The following is a 19,525-nucleotide window of genomic DNA, read 5'->3' as shown; positions in this document are numbered from 1 at the left end:
CACACACACACACGCACACACACACACACATACACACACACACACACACATACACACATACATACATACACACACACGCACACACACACACAAATACACACATACATACATACACACACACACACACACACACACACACACACACACACACACACACACACACACACACACACACACCAACCCCGTTCTGCCCTCCACAGATTAGCGTACAACTCTATAAATCATCAAGACGAATAGGTCAAGGCCTTTGTTGTGTTGGTCTCCAGTAAAGCACTTCTGTCCCGAGCTTTAAAGATGCCTGCTTACCCATGTGAAACCTTTTAACACCGTGCACCGTAGTTCCAGATTTACATTTATTTATTTATATTTTACTTGGGACAGGAGCGACCTTGCTCTCGGTCACAAACCAAAGCTCTATGTACAGCATGTTCCTTTAGCGCAAAGAGTGGTTTTTTTACGGGGTTTTATTCTTCAACTGAAAAGGTTCGTTTTAACTGACACCATTCCTAATTCTCAAAATCAATTTAGTAAACATATTTCCTCTTTGCACAGGAATTAGTAATTAAGGGTGGTTTTTTTATGCGTCTAAGTGGAAGAATGTTCTCATACCATGAAAAAGACTTGTGAGATTTGTGTTGGCTAATAATTAGGGTTGTTTGCACGAGAAAGAAGGTATCTTTAAGTAAACTTTTCCTGTAATTGAATACTCTGTCCTTCTGCATGGGAGATCAATGTAGATTGATTTAGGATAAGGACAGTAGCGGCTGGCCAAGATTTTGCGTGGATCAAAATGTGTGACAACTTTGGTTCTGGTATCGAAAGCTTTTCCTCTTAACCGAGAGGATAGAGTTAACGGGTGTTGGAGAAAATGTGGGTGGGTGTGAGGGGTGGGTACGGTGAAGAAGGAGGTGGAGAGAAGTGAAAAACTGTGATCCAAAGTTTTGTGGATTTTGTTTGCTTAGCTCGGACCTAACCCTTCGGTCTCTCTTTCTTTTTTTCTTCAAATAAGCATGCTTTTACCGTGCTGTTAGCTATTATCATATCTTCTTCTTCTTCTTCTTCTTCTTCTTCTTCTTCTTCTTCTTCTTCTTCTTCTTCTTCTTCTTTTTATTCCCCCTTATTTCTCTTAATTGTTTTTATTTTTACACTTTTATGTAACATTTTCATAGCATTTTTTTCACTTTATTTTCTGTCCAGTAGCTTTTTTTTTTTTTTTTTTTTTTTTTCGTTCATGGGCTGAAACTCCCACGGCTTTTACGTGTATGACCGTTTTTACCCCGCCATTTAGGCAGCCATACGCCGCTTTCGGAGGAAGCATGCTGGGTATTTTCGTGTTTCTATAAACCACCGAACTCTGACATGGATTACAGGATCTTTTTCGTGCGTACTTGGTCCTGTGCTTGCGTGTACACACGGGGGGTGTTCGGACACCGAGGAGAGTCTGCACACAAAGTTAACTCCGAGAAATAAATCTCTCGCCGAACGTGGGGACGAACTCACGCTGACAGCGGCCAACTGGATACAAATCCAGCGCGCTACCGACTGAGCTACATCCCCGCCCCTGTCCAGTAGCAAATACAGTAAGAAGTCCTGTGCAAGCTTATGATTATCGTTTCCTTTTTTTTTTCTTTTTTTTTTCTTTCTTTTACTTTTCACCTTCTTTATATTTCACTGTCATCCCTCTAATGACACAAAGATCAATGCGTATGAAGATTGCGTGCGAGCTCTTTAGAACTAATGCAGTGATATAAAATCCATAGCTATCACACAAAGACAGGCCCCTGATAGTCAGACTTCAAGCAATAAAGACATTAAAAAGTTTCTAGCGAGCTGAAGAAAGTCGTACGTACCCTATAATTTGTCCCATTTAATTGTCTGACTGTGGAACTTCTTCTCTTTTTCTCTGTCTCTATCATTCTATGTCTGTCCATCTTTCTGTCTATCTGTCTGCCTGCCTGCTTATCTTTCTGCTTCTATGTCTGTCTGTCTGTCTGTCTGTCTGTCTGTCTGTCTGTCGGTCTGTCGGTCGGTCTGTCTGTCTGTCTGTCTGTCTGTCTGTATGTATGTATGTATGTATGTATGTATGTATGTATGTATGTATGTATGTCTCTGACTTCTCTCTGTCTCTCTGTCACTGTTTCTCTCTCTATCTGTATTTATGTCTGTCTGTCTGTCTGTCTGTCTGTCTGTCTGTCTGTCTGTCTGTCCCTTCTCTCTCCCTATCTCTCTCTCACACACATATCATCTATCTCTCTCTCCCCTCTCTCTCCCTCTTCCTTCAGATCCTCATCTCCATGTTTTGTCTTGCAAAATACAGACACTATCACTAACATTTAACTGAACGACACTACTCGAGCGTTGTGTTGAAATACCTTGTGCAGAGCTTCAATTCGTGCTGCTTTCCCGCTGCGTGTAAAATCCCCTTTAGTCATAATAGTCTTACGCAAAGTAGTGATTTGTTGCTTCGATCACTTCATCCCCGGTCTTTGGACAGAAAAAGCAGGGTGGGCTCATCATCAATAATGATTACCAACCCCCCAATACCTGGGCTTGTTCGTCTGTTAACACGGACACTGAAACTATGAACAGCTCAATTTCGTAAGGGTTTTTAGATTCCAACAAGGTAGTGTTAGTACAATTTGGTTTCGAGAAGTTAGCGTTGCTTATGTAGCCAAACAAGAAATTGAGGATCACATTTGCTTGTTTATATCTTGATATTTATGTTTTGCCAGGGAATATGCTCCACATCTCTATTTGACAGCTGACTTTCTTTTGTTCTTTGGTCGTCGAATTTCAAGATTTGCTTCGTTGTGTATCAACAGTAATTTGTTTGCAACGAAATTAGAGACTTTGGCTGCAGACTCAGATGATGTTGCGTCATTGCAAAGTGAGCTTCTAACAGTCTCCAGATTCATACGCTATGCTGCAGTTTGTTCACGCGCTAAATGTAAGTCATCACATGTTCACATGTATATATGCAATGACGAAATTGGATACTTTAGATACAGACTTTTAGGATATTGAGTTTAAAGTGAGCGTCGAATTGTCTCCGAGCTCAGGACACTACACTACAGCTTGTGCAGGCTGTAAATATCGGTAATGTGTGCAAATTCGACCCTTTTCGCCCTCTCTTCGCAGCCAGAACATCAGAGCGCTTCATCGCTCACGGAAGCCCCTTCCTTCCTCTCTCCACCGGCAGGCAATCCGCTTAGACTGCCCTGCAATCTTTTGTCAATACCGCTACGCAATGGCGCGGCCACTTCTCCACATGTCATCGAGGAAAAGCACCTAATGAGGAAGCCTTTGATAGATTTTTTTTCTCGTTCCTGTAATGAGGGGCGATAATTTTGCCAAGGGTTGTTCTGGGCGAGGTGGTTTTTATTTTCTCGGTCAATATCCTGGACACAGTCTTAGGACAGTGAAACTGACTTCTGGATGGAGCAGGGCGGATGACCGTAATGGCTTGGGAGGTTGTGCCCCGAGTCGTGCGGGTCTCTGTCAATATTTATTATATCTGATGGAGGCAGAGAATGTTTAATGTACCGCGGAAAATGTAGGTGCAGAAGGTTCTAGAGCCCTGAAGATGAAACGCAGCCGTCAATATCGCAAAGTGCTCTTGGCCATTTAGAGGAAGACGTTGTCAAAGAATGAAGCAATTAGCATAGATTCAATCAATTCTGATTTAACAAGTTCTCTTTATTATGCTGTTTGCTCTCATTTGAGAAAAAAAATTAAGAGTGCATAGTGTGAGAAACTAGAATTATATCATCCCAAAAAAAATGTGTTTAGGGGTGGATGAGTCATCGTCTATGCACTATCAAGTTGGATGATAATTTAGCTAAGAGATCCATTGTGAAGCTTTGTAATTTCATCAGTCCTTCCACTCGCCTCCATCTTTCTCTTCTTTTTTTTCTTCTTTTTTTTTCGTAAACAATAACATTATATGACACACTTGGTATCTGTATGTTTAACTGTACATTAATCTGTGGCACAGTACATTTAACATTTACTTTTGGCGCGAATTCTTACAATACATAAATGGACACGAATGTATTAATCAATGCTGTTGTGTCTGCGGTGTCAAAATTTGCGACATCAACATAATCATGAATCCACACACACACACATACATATGCATACCTCCACCTTTCTCTCGCCAATGCGTATTCTGTTTCTAGATAAACCAGAGAACTATTGACGTGGGCTATTTACGACATTTAATTCTTTGCAACCCAGTTTTGTCTTTGTTACATCACTCTCACGTTCAAACTCCAAGTTCCCATATGCGATGTTTGTGTCTGTGCCTGTGTTTTTTACTTATTGATCGAAAGCAGCCAACTTGCTGTATGCTACACGCGCGCAAAACGTAATCTATCTCTTAAAAATGCAATTGTAGCTTTCCTTGGATGCACTCGTGCTAAAATACTATTTTTCGTTTCAACACCATGGTTGCGTTTGTGTATGTACATGTATTCAAGCCATAATTTAAAAGAACTGTGGTTCCAGCCTATCTTGCCTGTTTTCAACCCACTCATACTTGTGCGCGTATATTGCCTCTCTCGTGGATGTATCCCTTGCCTTGCCTTTCATTCCCTCTTTGTGTCCAAATGTCAAAGTTTCTTCACAAGTCCGCTGTCGGGTTTAGTTTCGCTTTGTAAACCTGTGAAGGATCCTCTAACATAAGCATATTACTTTAGAACGGATCCTAATATCACACTTATACAATCATATGTCACGATATTGCAATTATATGAAAGGTTTGTTTAAGCCGCCCCATATACGACGCAATGCCTAATTAAAAATGTAAGCCCTTGGGGAGCAAAGTTGATACCGACATCCATCAAGTGTTAACTTTTTTTTCAGGCCGGGGAGTCGTGGCAGCCAGTGGTTCGACAGGAAGACGGCCAGAGTGACTCGTCAGGGGAGACCATTCCCAGCGATAGCGGTCGTGGCGGAAGTGAGGAAGACATCAGCCATTCTAGTCACGTGGGAGCCGCACTGAATGGTGGGTATTAGAGGTGATCTGGTTGAGTTGCTTGAACCATAAAAGTGATGGTGATAGCGGTGTCGCTGTGGCTGCTGCTCATAGCTTGAGACAAAAAAAAATTGAAATTGGATCTTGGCCATTAGACGATTAAAAATCAGGGATAGTTTTTAGTGAAATGAGCAATGTATATATAGAAACTGACTTGTCTCGCCTCCTCTCTCTCTCTCTCTCTCTCTCTCTCTCTCTCTCTCTCTCTCTCTCTCTCTCTCTCTCTCTCTCTCTCTCTCTCTCTCCATTCTCCAGTCTCATTTCGATTCAACCTTCCCATCTCGTTCGCGTCTAAGTAGGTGGATCTCCGCGAGAGATGTGTACTAATGATTGATCGGCCGAGTCACAAGAATAAGAGGAATCTTACGAAACCGTCCTGGCGCTTTGCACTTTCCCCGGTAGCGGCATAGTTTCAGTAACATGCTGTCCACTCTCTTTCGCTCGGCCTCTGAAATATTCGCAGAGACAAACTCCCCGTGTCAATAGAAACAGTCTACCGAGACAACAGGAACTTGTCTATCGAGTCAACAAAAAACTGCCTGCGTGAAAGTGATCCTTGAATGTTTCGGCCTGAAATGATTGGGAGTGCAGTAAAGTTACAGCAGGGTAGGGAGGGAAGGACTGAAGTGATCAACATACAACCGAGAACTGTTTGCCATACTTCTACCGCCTAATGACGCCGCCTGATCAAATGTACCAATCGCGTGCAGCGGTTTTAAGCGTGTGATGGAAGAGAAGGGACTCATTGTTCTGGTTCTATAGCTCTGATCTTCCTTTGTCTTCCTGTGACTTTGGTTTTGGTTTTTTGCGCTGTCTGTCCAGTATTTCTGTCTCTTTCTTGGGTTTTTGTTTCTACCGCTGAAGTTTATTTTATCCTCCTAGTTTGCCCCAAACATTGCTTCTTTTTCCTTTGCTGTCTTTCATTCTTTCTCTTTTTTTTCTCTTTCTTTCTTTCTATTTGTCTTTCTATCTTTCTTTCTTTCCGTTTGTATATCTATATTTATCTCGGTAGCTCAGTTGGTAGAGCACTGGACTTGTGATCGAAAGGTCGCAGGTTCGAATTCGGGCCGGGACGGACACGGGTCAACTTTATGTGCAGACCCAGAGACGGAAGCCATGTCCCACCCCCGTGTCATCACAATGGCACGTAAAAGACCTTGGTCATTCTGCCATAAGTGCAGGTGGCTGAATACACCTAAACACGCAGACACCTGGGTAGCGCGACTCCGTTGCTGCTAGCTTTCCACTGGGAGGAAGCGACCCGAATTTCCCAGCGATGGGACAATAAAGTAATGAAAATGAAAAAAATGAAAATGAAAATGAAAAAATCTTTCTCTCTCTCAACCTGTCATCATTCTTTTTCTTGTACATTTCTGCCAATATGTTTCTCTTTTCCTGTTTCAGTCCTTCTTTCGTTCGTTCGTTCGTTCGGTCGTTCGGTCGTTCTTCCGTCCGTTTGTTCATTGTCTCTTTTTTCTTTTCCCTTTCTTTTTTATCACTCGTTCTCCCTGTCAAGTCCAGGCGAGGACCCCCGGGGGTCTGGGTTAGGATAGGTCTGGGAAAGTCAACACAGCAGCAGGTCCAGTGCATAACTGGGGGGACAGGACCCCGCGGTTTGTAGGGAGGATGGGGGAGGGGCAGGAAGATGTGTTTTTGGTCGAAACAAAACTCGCTGTCTTGTTAGCTTTGCCCCAAGCGGCAAGGTGTAAGCGCAGGGCCAGCAATTTATGACTCTCCTGTCGGACCCGGGCCCGAAATGTCTGACTTGCCCGAAGCTGCCGGGCCCCGTGAATACTCGACTCGCTTGAGCCCGGGCGTGTGGAATTGTTGTCCCGCTAGCAAGTGTCACAAACATTGACAAGGTTAGACCCTTCCTGCCCTTGCGCTAGAGAGAGAGAGAGAGAGAGAGAGAGAGAGAGTGTGTGTGTGTGTGTGTGGCGAGTGTGTGTGTGTGTGTGTCTCTGTCTCTCTTTCTCTCTCTCTCTCTCTCTCTCTCTCTCTCTCTCTCTCTCTGTTTCTCTCTCTCTCTGTCTCTGTCTTTCTCTGTGTCTCTGTCTCTCTCTCCCTCTCCCTCTCTCTCTCTCTCTGTCTCTCTATCTCTCTCTGTCCCTCTTTGTGTCTCTTTCTCTCTCTCTCTCTGTCTATCTCTCTCTGTCTCTCTCTCTGTCTCTCTCTCTCTCTCTCTCTCCCTCTCTTTTTCTCTCTCTCTCTGTCTCTCTCTCTCTCTCTCTCCCTCTCTCTCTCTCTCTCTCTCTCCGAGGCTCTCTCTCTCGTTTTGGTGGTTCAGACATGTGGAACAGTGGGGACATTGATGGGACTCTCTCCTTCCTTTCTCTCCTCTCTGCTTCTGCGCCCCCCCCTCCCGCCCTCTAATTCAGCCGTTGCAATAGCTGCCCCTCCCCTCCCTCATTTCGACCGCAACAATGTGAAGGCTGCCGCTGTCATTTTCCTACGTTCAACCTGTTTTGCTTTTTTGGTTCGTCTTGTCTTGTCTCGTCTTTGTTTCTATTGTTCTTTTTGTTCTAATTTCTTTTCATCAGGCTATCCATCTCTTCTATCCTTCCATCCATCCATTTATCTTTTTTTTCTCTTTTTGTGTGGCTTCCTTCCCGCCTTTTTTCCTCCCCCCCCCCCTATCCGCCCCCCTCTCTTTGTCCCCCTTCCTATCACCACCCCCCACCCCACCCCACCCCCAACCCTGGTGGAGGAATATTGTCTCTCCCACCTGTCCCTTTCCTCGTTTTTTAGGGGCAAGGAAACAATGAAACCGTTTGTGATTTATTTTTAAATTCTAGGGCCATTGTTTATTTTATTTTTCTACTTCGTCCTTCTTCGTTTATTTCCAGGAATATGCCGAACATGCAGACTCCTCCCTAAGTCCTTTCCTCTCCTCCCGTACCCTCCAATCGCTAACCCCCCCCCCCCCCCCCTCTCTTGCTTTTACATCTTTTACCATCTTCGACCCAGTCTGAAGTTTAATCGGACATGTATTAACACACACGCACGCACGCACACATACACACACACACACACACACACACACACACACATCGCACAGACTTGTCCCCACATATTTACCAGCCCCCTCTCCCCTTAGACCACCCCCCCCCCCTTGTCCTTTCCTATTCATCCTCATCCCCCCAGAGATGCACACGGATGGACGTAATTTGTAACACTAAGCTTAAAGCAGGAGACAAATCGTTAACATGCAACTGCTTCTAATCCTTATTTATAATACATTTCGCTGGTAAAAGGCTTTTCAAAGACGAGATTTTTGTGTACACATCTGTTTTGCTTCTTTTTTGTGTGTCGTTTCCTTGGTTTCGCCGTCGTTGTCGTTGTTGTTGTTGTTGTTGTTGTTGTTGTCCCTTGGGTTTTTAACAAGGTTTTACTCAAGAAAGCTTATAGTAACCTTGTTTTCTTCATTGTTGTTGTTGTTGTTTTGTGTTTTCCCTTTGGTCTCAACAAGGTTCTTTTATTCACGAACGGAATTACTTGTTTTGCTTTTCTTTTTTAATGTTTCATTTGTCCTTGGTACAGATTTTTCGTCCTTGGAGAGTGACCTTTTTCAGACTTTTCCTTGCAGTGAATTATTATAAAAGTTTCGCCAGTTTGCTAGCTTTTCCAAAGTTTGTTCAAAGTGAGCTTTGTGTTCCGTATTTGTCATCATATATTTTCCTCACACACTTTCAATCACAGAGCGCGGGGAGAATGCCCTTCCTGTGCAGAAGCAAAGAGTACGATCTGTAATTCTTTGTCCGCATGCACTTTCAACACACACACACGGGTTTCCACAGGGCACCTCTGCGAAGGCTTAATGGAAGCCGGGCATTGATCAGACAAAATCGAAAGTTTTATCCCGGAGCAATTTTGGAGGAAACTACAGGAAAAGTGAAGGCTCACTGCACAGCCAAGAGCCGCGAAACACCGACACTGCTACGCCCACAAACCTATAAAACCCAGATACGCGTAAAACCTATAAAAACCCAGAGAAACCCAGCATGGCGGATTGTGGCGGAAGTTATCACAGTCGTCTGCTTCCGAAACATGGGTTATAGAGAGAAATCGTGCGACCGGGTTAGACACGTCCCAGCAAAATATTGATCACCCCTCGTATTCCCCCTGTGCACTGCTACCCAGAAAGGGTCATCCGCGAGTTTGAGTTGCCTACGATTTCTGAAACCCCTCAAACCTCCCTGTTACGTTCCGCGATGCTTTTTTTTTTGCCGGCGGTGCGTTTGGCTTGTTTGACCCTCCATGTGTGAGAGATATAGCTAGGAAGTTTCAAATCAAGATTTTGGTTTGACGTGAACAGAATAGTGGCTGTATTGTGTCGGATAAGTAAAGTGTTTGAACAAAACTACTGTTGTAAAGCTGTTGAAACTTGTAAATATGTATCCGTTAGCGGCTAATTTCAATAACGTTTCGGAAGGAAAAATACACATGCACGCGCACGCACGCGCACGCACACGTACACACACATAATATATACACAATCACTCACATTCACATACACACACACACACACACACACACACACTCTCTCTCTCTCTCGCTCTCGCTCTTGCTCTCTCTCTCTCTCTCTCTCTCTCTCTCTCTCTCTCTCTCTCTCTCTCTCTCTCTCTCTCTCTCTCTCCAAATGACTCGGCGAAGGGCTGCATTCATGTTTTCCGCGTCCCACAGATGTTTTGGTTTAAAACGCATCACTCAGATAGTGGGTACAGATAGGCCACACGAGCTGCCTGTGTTTTGTAGTCTGTTTGTCAGTTCGTGCATAGTTTTGCTTGCGTCGTGTTTGAGTTGTGATTTGAGCTTGGTGAGTGCCGGCCAAGCTCGTGCCACAGTGGCGAGGAAGCGAAATAAAACGGGTGCTTCTAGTTGAAGAATCAAATAAAAGATGCAGCAGGAGGCAGATTATACAGTTAAAACCTCCTCTCACCACATCCAAAATTCTGAGAAAACCAGGTCTTACAAAAAGGAGGGAGTCCTAAAACGGAAGTGAATTTTAAGTGATTAAGAACAGAAAGTCTGAAGAAAAAAAAATCTTAAAAGGGGTAAACCGTGAAAGGAGATTGGCGAGGGATTTAAATGGGGAGTTTTCACTATAGAAGAACAAGAGGGAGAACAGGGGGTGGGGGCATGGAGAGGGGGAAGGGGGTGGGGTTGAAAACTGTTTCCGCGGTTCTTGTTGCATATCTATGTCGTTTTCATTCCCAGAAGCTCATAACCGTTTTACAAAATTAAGTCTTTTCTTTAACAAGTGACAAACAGTCCTACAGACATTCTCGTGACAGGTAAAGATTAAAAACTACCATATTCTCTTATCAGGACTTGACGTTAATGTTCTTTTCCTAAGAAACAGCAGGGTTGCTTTCTCGTTTAAGATCATAACGGTGTCGGTGTCGTTTGGCTTGTCGTCATTAAAACTCACAAGTGTCTCAAATGTCAAGCCGTTTTTCTTTCACTCCTTTATAGTTTTTCACCAGCAAACGCCCTTTCACCTTCTTTCTCTTTTTGAAATATCGTTTTCAACACCGTGTCTTTTGCTTTGTTTTAAATCAATATAACCATGCAAGCTGACTCTTTACACATCGTTTTGCCCTTTCTCTCTCTTAGTCCTTTTCTTCTTCTCTCCCATCCATGTCGTTTGAAACCGCTGCCAATGTTATGGAAACCTTTTGTTTTTCCTCGGGTCTGTTGCAGATGACAGCCGCCTTGCCGCTCTGCACGACGCCAGCTTTCAATCAACTGTCAGTAACACGTTCCCCGGGGCGGGAAGCCACGCCCACCTCCACCTCCACCCCTACCACCATAACCCATCCAAGTCCAGCAAATCCAGCGTGCGCGATCCTGTCAGAAACAGCTCCCGGAAACACGTCACGTTTAAGGATCTGTCGGCCGGAAAGCGCGGCCCGAGACCCGGTGCGCCGGGTACCGGAAGTAGTTTGAGCTCCCCGCGAAGCGGTACCCCCGGCGCCCAGAGCCCGAGGGGAGCGCTTGGAGAGAGCTCCTTCGACGCGGAAGCTGAACCCCCTCGGTACTCCCAACTGCCCAACAGAGACTCCCCTAGAATCGCCCTGCAGGGTCTGCCAGCAGGAAGCGGTGACTCCCTCAACTCCCCTAGAGGATCCCTCCTCCAGCAGCAGTCTCCCCGGGACTCCCCGAGGAGCGCGCTGGACTCCCCTCGTGGTGCTCCCAGCGGACAGGACTCGCCTCGCAGTGTTCCCGTCTACGTCAACGAACCGTTCGGGAGGGGCCCGGGCCCCGCCACCCCTTCCAGAGACTGGTCGCGAAGCCCCGCGCTGTTCAACAGTGACAAGCCTCAGCCCTTCGCCCGGGGTCCCCGGAGCAGTTTTAATAGCTCTCAGGAGCTACAGACTTTCTACCCCGCCCCTCGTCCCGTCTCGGCCAGACCGAGCAGGGACCATCAACAGGCCTCCCCTCCTGGCCAAAGAGAAACGCCGCTGGACTCACGTGACCCCAGGCACGTTCGGGATTGGCGGAACGACAGCCTGGCCACCACGGACGACTGCGACGACCAGCGCTCCACGACGACGTCGGGAAGCTACACCATCGACAACGAAGACAGTTACGTGGGTTTGGACATGAACCATGCCCCGTGGAAAGACGTGGTCGTGTAGTTCTCCGTGTATAAACGATCCGTCTGACGAACTAGATGTGTATGTGTTCAGCTAACAATGCCGCAATGTGATGTAATGAGACGTATGTCCCGCTATTGTGAGATCGTAGGTCCCATGACCAACACTGTGTAATGACTTGTTGGTGCCAGCTGATCAAATGTACGCGCAAAACACGAGAGTTGTGTGACTTCAATGCCAACTCAGTCTTAAGAATGAATACTGGTAAAAGGCCGTATAGCAACTCATACACATTTAAACTGATGAAGATTTCTTGGTCAAGAATCTTCAAAAGGACTCGTGCAATGTTGTATCACTCTTCAGTTGTATCCTGGATATCAAATCTTAGGACGTGTGTGATGATCGTATGTTGACTGAAATGTGCGTCCATCTTAAAACTGTGTGGATTTCTTGAAGTCTTTTGCATCACTGTGGTGAACTCTTACAGATCCAGTTTGGTGTGAAGGCTACTGCCAACTGTCGTGAAAAGTTGTAGGGTGTTTGACTTAAATACAGCTCGCCTTGTGACGGATACTTCAGGCACTGTGGTGTAACCAGCGGTGCATGTAAGCTGAACTAACTGAGTGGAACGCTGTCACTAGTTTATCGGACTGAGTTTAATGGCCGTCAGAGACATTTTCACTGCAATCAACCACGGTTTTAACTGCCACAGGGGCAATGGTATTTTGAGACGCTTCAGCAGTGGTAGGTTTCAACTGTGGGTCCGTGTGTGTGTGTTCTGTCGCTGTGCTGGGCTTTACATGGTCGTTTCTTACACTGGTGTGCACGTGATAATCGGCTGTGGTTTTGCCTTGTGCTCTGTGTGTGTGTGGGTGTGTGTGGGGGTATGTGTGTGTGTGTGTGTGTGTGTGTGTGTGTGTGTGTGTGTTCTGTGTGTGTTCTGTGTGTGTATGTATGTGTGTGCGTGTGCGTGTGTATGTGTGTGAGAATTTGAGAGAATAAGAGTGAGAGCGTGACAGAGAGAGAAAGGGAGAGGGAGAGAGAGAGAGAGAGAGAGAGAGAGAGAGAGAGAGAGAGAGAGAGAGAGAGAGAGAGAGAGAGAGAGATCGCTTCATGTCAAACTGTACAGAAACTTTGCGAGAGTCAATTTGTTGTGTTTACAACTCTGCTTATTTTTATGTGTGAATATGGCTCAATATACGCAACTGGTCTACTGGTAGTCCCCCGGTTCGTAAAGTACTGCCACAAAGTAAAACACAACTTCAAAATAAATCGTAACAAGTAGGAACTTCTTTTTTTATCTTTTTTTTTATTTATCTTTTTTGCTTTATTGGCCGGTAATTGTCTAAGAATAATTCTTACATTTATTTGCTGACTCCATTTTTGTCTGAGAATGAGCTGACGATGATTCGAAAGGTCTGAAATCTGAAAAGGATGTTTTCCTAAGTGTTCTGTTGACACCTTGTAATTCTAGGCCCAATGATTTGCACAGATAATGACATTAAATGATCTACTAATTTGTTACTGAAAAAGATTTGCATTTCTGCTTTATTCAAATGACATTGATTAATTGTGTATCGTAACGGGTTCAGATAATCTGGAATTACACGATCGTAAGATGCTTTGTTGTAGTTTATTTTCCCTTCGTTTTAATTAAGGTAGCCCCCCCCCCCCCCCCCCTTGTGATGGTAGAACGAAAACGTTGTCTCTTTGTTGCACGGTTTTTTTTCCCATTTTGACCGAAATATGACACTTTACACAGATCCAGACAGCTTTTGTTCCACGAGACCGCGCTTGCGGTCGAGGTGAACAATGTTTGTCGAGACCTGTGTAAATTGTCATATTTTCTGGTCAAAAATGCAAGTAACTTTAATGTATCGATACATTTTAGTTAGAATTATCCTTATTTGGGGGGGGGGGGGAGGGTGTAGCGCGCATACAAAGGTGAACTCTTTTGCAATCTCGGCCAGCCACCTAAGTATGTGTTAGTCAGCCCTTCGGCGTCACGTGGATCAAAGAAGAAAAATTCAATATTAGATTAATACATGAAATGTATCATATGTATTTTAAATAAGAATGTCAGTTTGGTTTGTATTTTGATACAGACTTTCAACTGACATGGTGCACATTATACATGTTTTGGTGACATATGCGCCGAAATGGCTGCAATTACTGGCCGTATAAAATTTCATCTCACACGGCATCACTGCAGAGCGCCTAGAACTGTACCCACGGAATATGCGCGATATAAGCCTCATTGAATTGAATTGAATTGAAAATATGCTATCTAATCCACTAAGTAAGATGACAGCCTTTGTTTAGTACGTATGTGTGTTATACACAGTTAACGTTTACTATAAACAGGTATTGGAAGTATTTGACACTGGCCTGCAAATGATTAAAGATTAAGCACATTGCAAGCAGCCGTTCTGGCATGTATACTGTAGTATTTCGTTGTGATAAGTGCATTGATTATATTCTTTGCTTTGAACTATCGTTTTAAGATTTTCTTTGTTTACAAAACGTCAGAATATTGTGAACAAAATGGCAGAGGTCTATTTTGAATTGTTAACAAAACGTAACATGCCTATTTTTATTGTTCAGAAACGTCAGAATATTGTGAACAAAATGGCAGAGGTCTATTTTGATTTGTTAACAAAACGTAACATGCCTATTTTTATTGTTCAGAAACGTCAGAAAACGATATGTATTGTTCTCAAAACGTCAGAGGTCGATATGTATTGTTCTCAAAACGTCAGAGGTCGATTTTTATTGTATACACAACGCCAGATCGTTGGTTTTTATTGTAAACAAATCTGTTATAAGCAAATTTTTGTTGTTAACAAAAACCGTCAGTGGTCTTAGTTTTATTGTTAAACCCAACGTAACAGGCAGAAGTTCTCAAAACGTCAGAGGTCGATATGTATTATTCGCAAAAACGTCATAGGTCGATTTTTAATGCCAGAGGTCTTCTCTTTTATTTTCAATGTAAACCAATACGTCATGTGCAGATTTTTGTCGTTTACAAAAACCGTCAGTGGTCTATGTTTTATTTAGATTCATATTGTTCAAAAACGTCAGAAGTCGATATGTATTGTTCTCAAAGCGTCAGAGGTCGATATGTATTGTTCGCAAAAACATCCGAGGTCGATTTGTATTTTATACACAACGCCAGAGGTCCTTTTTTTATGTAAACCAATTCGTCATGGGCAGAGTTTAGTCGTTAACAAAACGTCAGAGGTCGGTTTTAACTGGTCTCGAGGCGTCAGAGGTCGAATTGTATTCTTCACTTAACGCCAGAGGTCTATTGTATTGTCAACAAAAAAGCCAGTCGTCAGGGGTCTACTTTTAATTGTTCACAAAACGTCAACAGAAGTTGATGCATCGTTCATCAAAGCACCAGAGGTCGATTTGCATTGTTAACAAAACGTAAGACTGAAAATTCGTTTTCCTTTTTGTTTTTCTTTGCGCAGCTTCTTTTATAGGGTCGGGGGGGGGGGGTGGTGAGGGGAGAGGGAGGTTTGTGGAAGGACACCAACCAGAGGCAGATTTTTATCGTTAACACAACGTCAGAGGTCGATGTTTATTGTATTAAGGGTTTATTTCAAAAGAAGTGCCAATGTCGTTGATCTTTGTGTACCAATACAACAATTTCCACGTGTTATTATTTAATAAATCAATGAATCCTGGCCAAAGTTCCCCAAAGAGTTAAAGTGTACGTGCCGTACTTGTGCAAGACAGATGCAAATAAGGTCGATGCATTTTACAATTTGTTGATCATTCTGACATTGATCTAGGACTTTAGCATCGCGGCAAGTTAGTATACATGAAAAACACAATATTATTTGAAAATAATATGTGAATATTATTTTTTTATATGGCTTGATATGTGTATTGCTTTCTTGTATGAACTGTGACTGACAAGACGTGTCGGATCAATTTTGTAAAAGTACATTCTGGTCTTCAAATGCCACATTTTTGACTGACTAAGCACTTAAAGTGTTCCAAAGACACTATGCTGATTAATTTTTTACAAAACTTATGGCGATTTAAGCACTATTAGTTTTGATTTAAGTGTTACTGTTTTTGCTTGCAAAAGTGATTACCGCTCTTGTCACAAAACTGATTACTATTCAAATTTTGGGGAAAAGAACAGTTCTTTTACAAAAACATACCTGGTTAAAAAAAAAAATTAGGCACATACAGAAAGAAACCCTGCATGGATTGGTCTGATAAAAACGTTAAAGCATAACTGTTACACCAAAACGCAACTTTGCAAACGTTTTGTGTCAATGCAGGTTAAGCAACACCGACAAGAAGTGTCTATGTTTGATATTAAATGTACATATCGATAAATAAGAACATTTACGCACACACAGCGTCGACGAGTCTGTTGTTAAAAGTTGAATCGCGTTTTTAGATTACCGCTTACTGTCGCGTATGATTATCTGTGTTGACTGTCGTCTGCATTAAGTTATGTCAGTCCCTACACATTACAATGTGTCTCGTCGTACAGACTACAGTACCGCATTCTCGAAAAAAGAAGAAATTCAAAAGACTGGAACAGAATTAATCTTGTGAGCAGGGCTTTTGTGCTGCTTTTGTAAAGCACGTTTTACGACTTTTTAAAACAGTTTTGTTTGACCTAGTTGAAATTGCTAACAAGCATTGTTTAAAATGTTAAACCAGCTCTTAAGAGCTTAATTGTCAACAACATATACAACTCATAGTTCATGTTATCTGTTGAGAAATGCATTATAATAGAGAGTGTTTACATCACTTGCTGTTTTAAGGCCAAATAATGCAAGTTAAGGAAGCAAGATACGTCATTGGTCGAAGACAATTATTTGTCGATTTGTTTTATTTTGTCTTAAATATTATTTTTTTGTAAACATTTTATCCTTATTTTCACTCACCTCATACAAAATGCAACAGACGATTTTGTTGGTTTCAAGTGTACTATAACTATGCTGATTCGTTATATTTTACAAAAATAAAACTACCTAAAGTCGGAAATGAAATATATCAGAGTATTGAAAGCTAATTTATGCTGCACAGAATTTGATTTAGCAGTCAGAAAATGTCCAACACAGTATCGTGTGCAATGTCAGAAATAAATGACACCCTTGCTTTTACACAAAGTTTACATAACGAGGAAGCTTTACTTTGCAAAACCAATAACCATGTACAGGAAGCAGATTGTTGTGATGCTTGGGGAAGCGAACTGTTTGGATATTTTAGGGGCAAAACCCCCTTCCCCCTTTTATGTTTTGTTTATTTCTACTTTTTGAATGCATTCATTTTATATTGTTTTTTCCAAAAAGGGTTTCTTCCAAAACAGAAACAGTGCTCATTCAATTATGTCTAAATCATAGGCAATAGACCAATAGGGAAGGGCGGGGAGGGCAGGAAGAACAAATTGGAGGTTATGGGCAACGAAGCGATACATTCTTTAACGTTGGTCGTATTCGTATTCACATACAACAATTGCTAACATCTGACGTGATCAATATGTTTTGTGAAAGAATGTCTGGTTATACCTTTGCAACAAAAAAAACAGAGTTTCAGAAACCTCTTAAGCAACAAAATGTTGGGTTTAATTACTGCTTACCTCGAACCAATGATGGGAACATTTGTATGTTATTACAAACAAGGGAACACAAAAGGAACAATGGAAACAACATGGGATGTCGCATATATTACAGTGTTCTAGATGATCGAACGTGTAGCAAAGACCTGAATGGGTACGTGTAGTTATTGCGTCACCCGTGACTCACTTTTTTCTCCAATGTTCCAAATGCATACGTTGTTTGGCTCCCACCAAGACTGCAGATCTTGGCAAACGCGTTACGTAAAAACTAGATTTGATGTTACCCGAACACGTTCCCGTACACGTGCTGAAAAGTGCCACATGTAGATCTTGCTACTGTCCATGTTTAACGGAACATTTAAACAGCCAATACATTTCATCTAATATCCGATGTAATATGTTTACTGCATAATCACTCAGGTCACTAAAAATCGAAAGAATCCTAATGGATGCAAATCCACAAAATATGTTGTTGTTTTCTTCCTCAGTCGTGATTGTTTTGAATTATTAACTTACCTGGTAAGATTCTATGTCTTACTCACAGTAAAGTCAAAGTCTAATTTTGAGCAGTATCCGTCGGAATTACTTTAATCTGAAAACTTGGCCCCAAAAGCATTAGTAAATGTTTCAGAGGGAAAAGTGAGGGAATGAGTTTTTCATGAGAAATGAGGGGTGAAGGGGTTAGACATTTAACAGGAAAAAGTCGATGTTCAAAAATTGGTTATTTTTACCTGTTTTTCTTTTTCTGTGTTACCTGGTTCTGCTGTCCGTCTGCCTGTCAGCCTGTCTGACTGTCTGTCTGTCTACCTGTCTGTCAGTCGGGCGGAGAGGGTGCATTGGAGTTTTAATGTGGATTAACAGTAGCAAATTTAACACATTTGACAATCGCTAGTGCAAGAAATCACCAAGGCACTAACACAGCAGGAGCATTCTTGGTCAGTTTCCCTTTCACGTTTTAGTTTTTATTAATGTATCCATGACGAAACTTTTCTGTGCTGCAAAGTGTTGTTGAGTTTACAATATAATATGTCTTGAGAATGAATAAATATACTTGATGATTTACTGATCTGTCTTTGTGGAAACGAGTGATATTCTCTTGTGTTTGTGTTTTTCCTTCTCTTTCTTTTTCTTCTTTCTTTCTTCCTTCCTTTCTTTCTTTGTGTGCGTGGTTGCTTACTTGCTTGAGTGGTTTTGTGACTCGTTTGGTCACTGTTGGTTGGCTGTTGTATATGTACGTTGTTTGCACTATTCACTTGTTAAATCTTATATCGTGCTCATGATTGCTTTTATTTTATTACAATCGTCGGTCCACAGGAATTCATTTCCCCTTCGAAATGCAACTGATTATTTTTGTTAAAATATTATGTACTTTCTGTTACAACTGACCATTCCCCCACCTTTTTAATGTTACTATATATTCAGGGAGTGAGTCTCACTGACACAAAATAAAAAAAATTGTACCATTTACGATGTTAGCTCTGATGCAGTTCAGATCCATACCAAATGAATTCCCTTACCATTGCTGTAGACTACCTGTGTCCTAATGTTCAGATCCACATCCAATGAATTCCGTTACGATTGCTGTAGACTACCTGTGTCCTAATGTTCAGATCCACATCAAATGAATTCCGTTACCATTGCTGTAGACTACCTGTGTCCTAATGTTCAGATCCACATCCAATGAATTCCCTTACCATTGCTGTAGACTACCTGTGTCCTAATGTTCAGATCCACATCCAATGAATTCCGTTACCATTGCTGTAGACTACCTGTGTCCTAATGTTCAGATCCACATCCAATGAATTCCGTTACCATTGCTGTAGACTACCTGTGTCCTAATGTTCAGATCCACATCAAATGAATCCCTTACCATTGCTGTAGACTACCTGTGTCCTAATGTTCAGATCCAAATCAAATGAATTCCCTTACCATTGCTGTAGACTACCTGTGTCCTAATGTTCAGATCCACATCAAATGAATTCCCTTACCATTGCTGTAGACTACCTGTGTCCTAATGTTCTACTCATGTTGTGACAGCGAAACACATAAGGAAGATGCCATGCAAACATCTCGAAGCTTCACATTGTTGTTGAAAGTTTTCGGGGGTGTTTTGCCCTTACAGTGACATTGTTTTCTCTTTTGAAGCGTCGCTTCATAACACCACGCATCTTCCATGAAGCTGATGTATTTTATAATTTAAAAAATCCACCTGAATTAAGAATGTTTTACAAGCTCTGAAATATTTGCTCGTGTAAAGGCGATATTCTGCCATATACAAGCTGAACACCCCGCTACGCACCA

General features: G+C 42.4%; 2 protein-coding genes across 2 annotated transcripts in view; one reads left to right on the top strand and one right to left on the bottom strand.

Moving 5' to 3' along the window:
- The window catches only part of LOC138969128 (protocadherin gamma-A10-like), an 87,006-nt gene extending 73,500 nt beyond the window's left edge, over nt 1-13,506 (top strand). Inside the window, exons 5-6 of the mRNA XM_070341846.1 lie at nt 4,864-5,005; nt 10,739-13,506. Coding sequence (XP_070197947.1) covers nt 4,864-5,005; nt 10,739-11,676 — 1,080 coding nt within the window. The 3' untranslated portion in view covers nt 11,677-13,506. The remainder of the gene's footprint in view (nt 1-4,863; nt 5,006-10,738) is intronic.
- The window catches only part of LOC138969130 (sodium- and chloride-dependent glycine transporter 1-like), a gene marked incomplete in the record, with an annotated part of 204,892 nt that overhangs the window by 80,309 nt on the left and 105,058 nt on the right, over nt 1-19,525 (bottom strand).

This window comes from Littorina saxatilis, linkage group LG6 (assembly GCF_037325665.1).
Source record: "Littorina saxatilis isolate snail1 linkage group LG6, US_GU_Lsax_2.0, whole genome shotgun sequence".
In the NCBI taxonomy this organism is placed as follows: Eukaryota; Metazoa; Mollusca; class Gastropoda; order Littorinimorpha; family Littorinidae; genus Littorina; species Littorina saxatilis.
The sequence above is the reverse complement of the archived record's forward strand: the minus strand, read 5'-3'. Positions and strand labels throughout refer to the sequence as shown.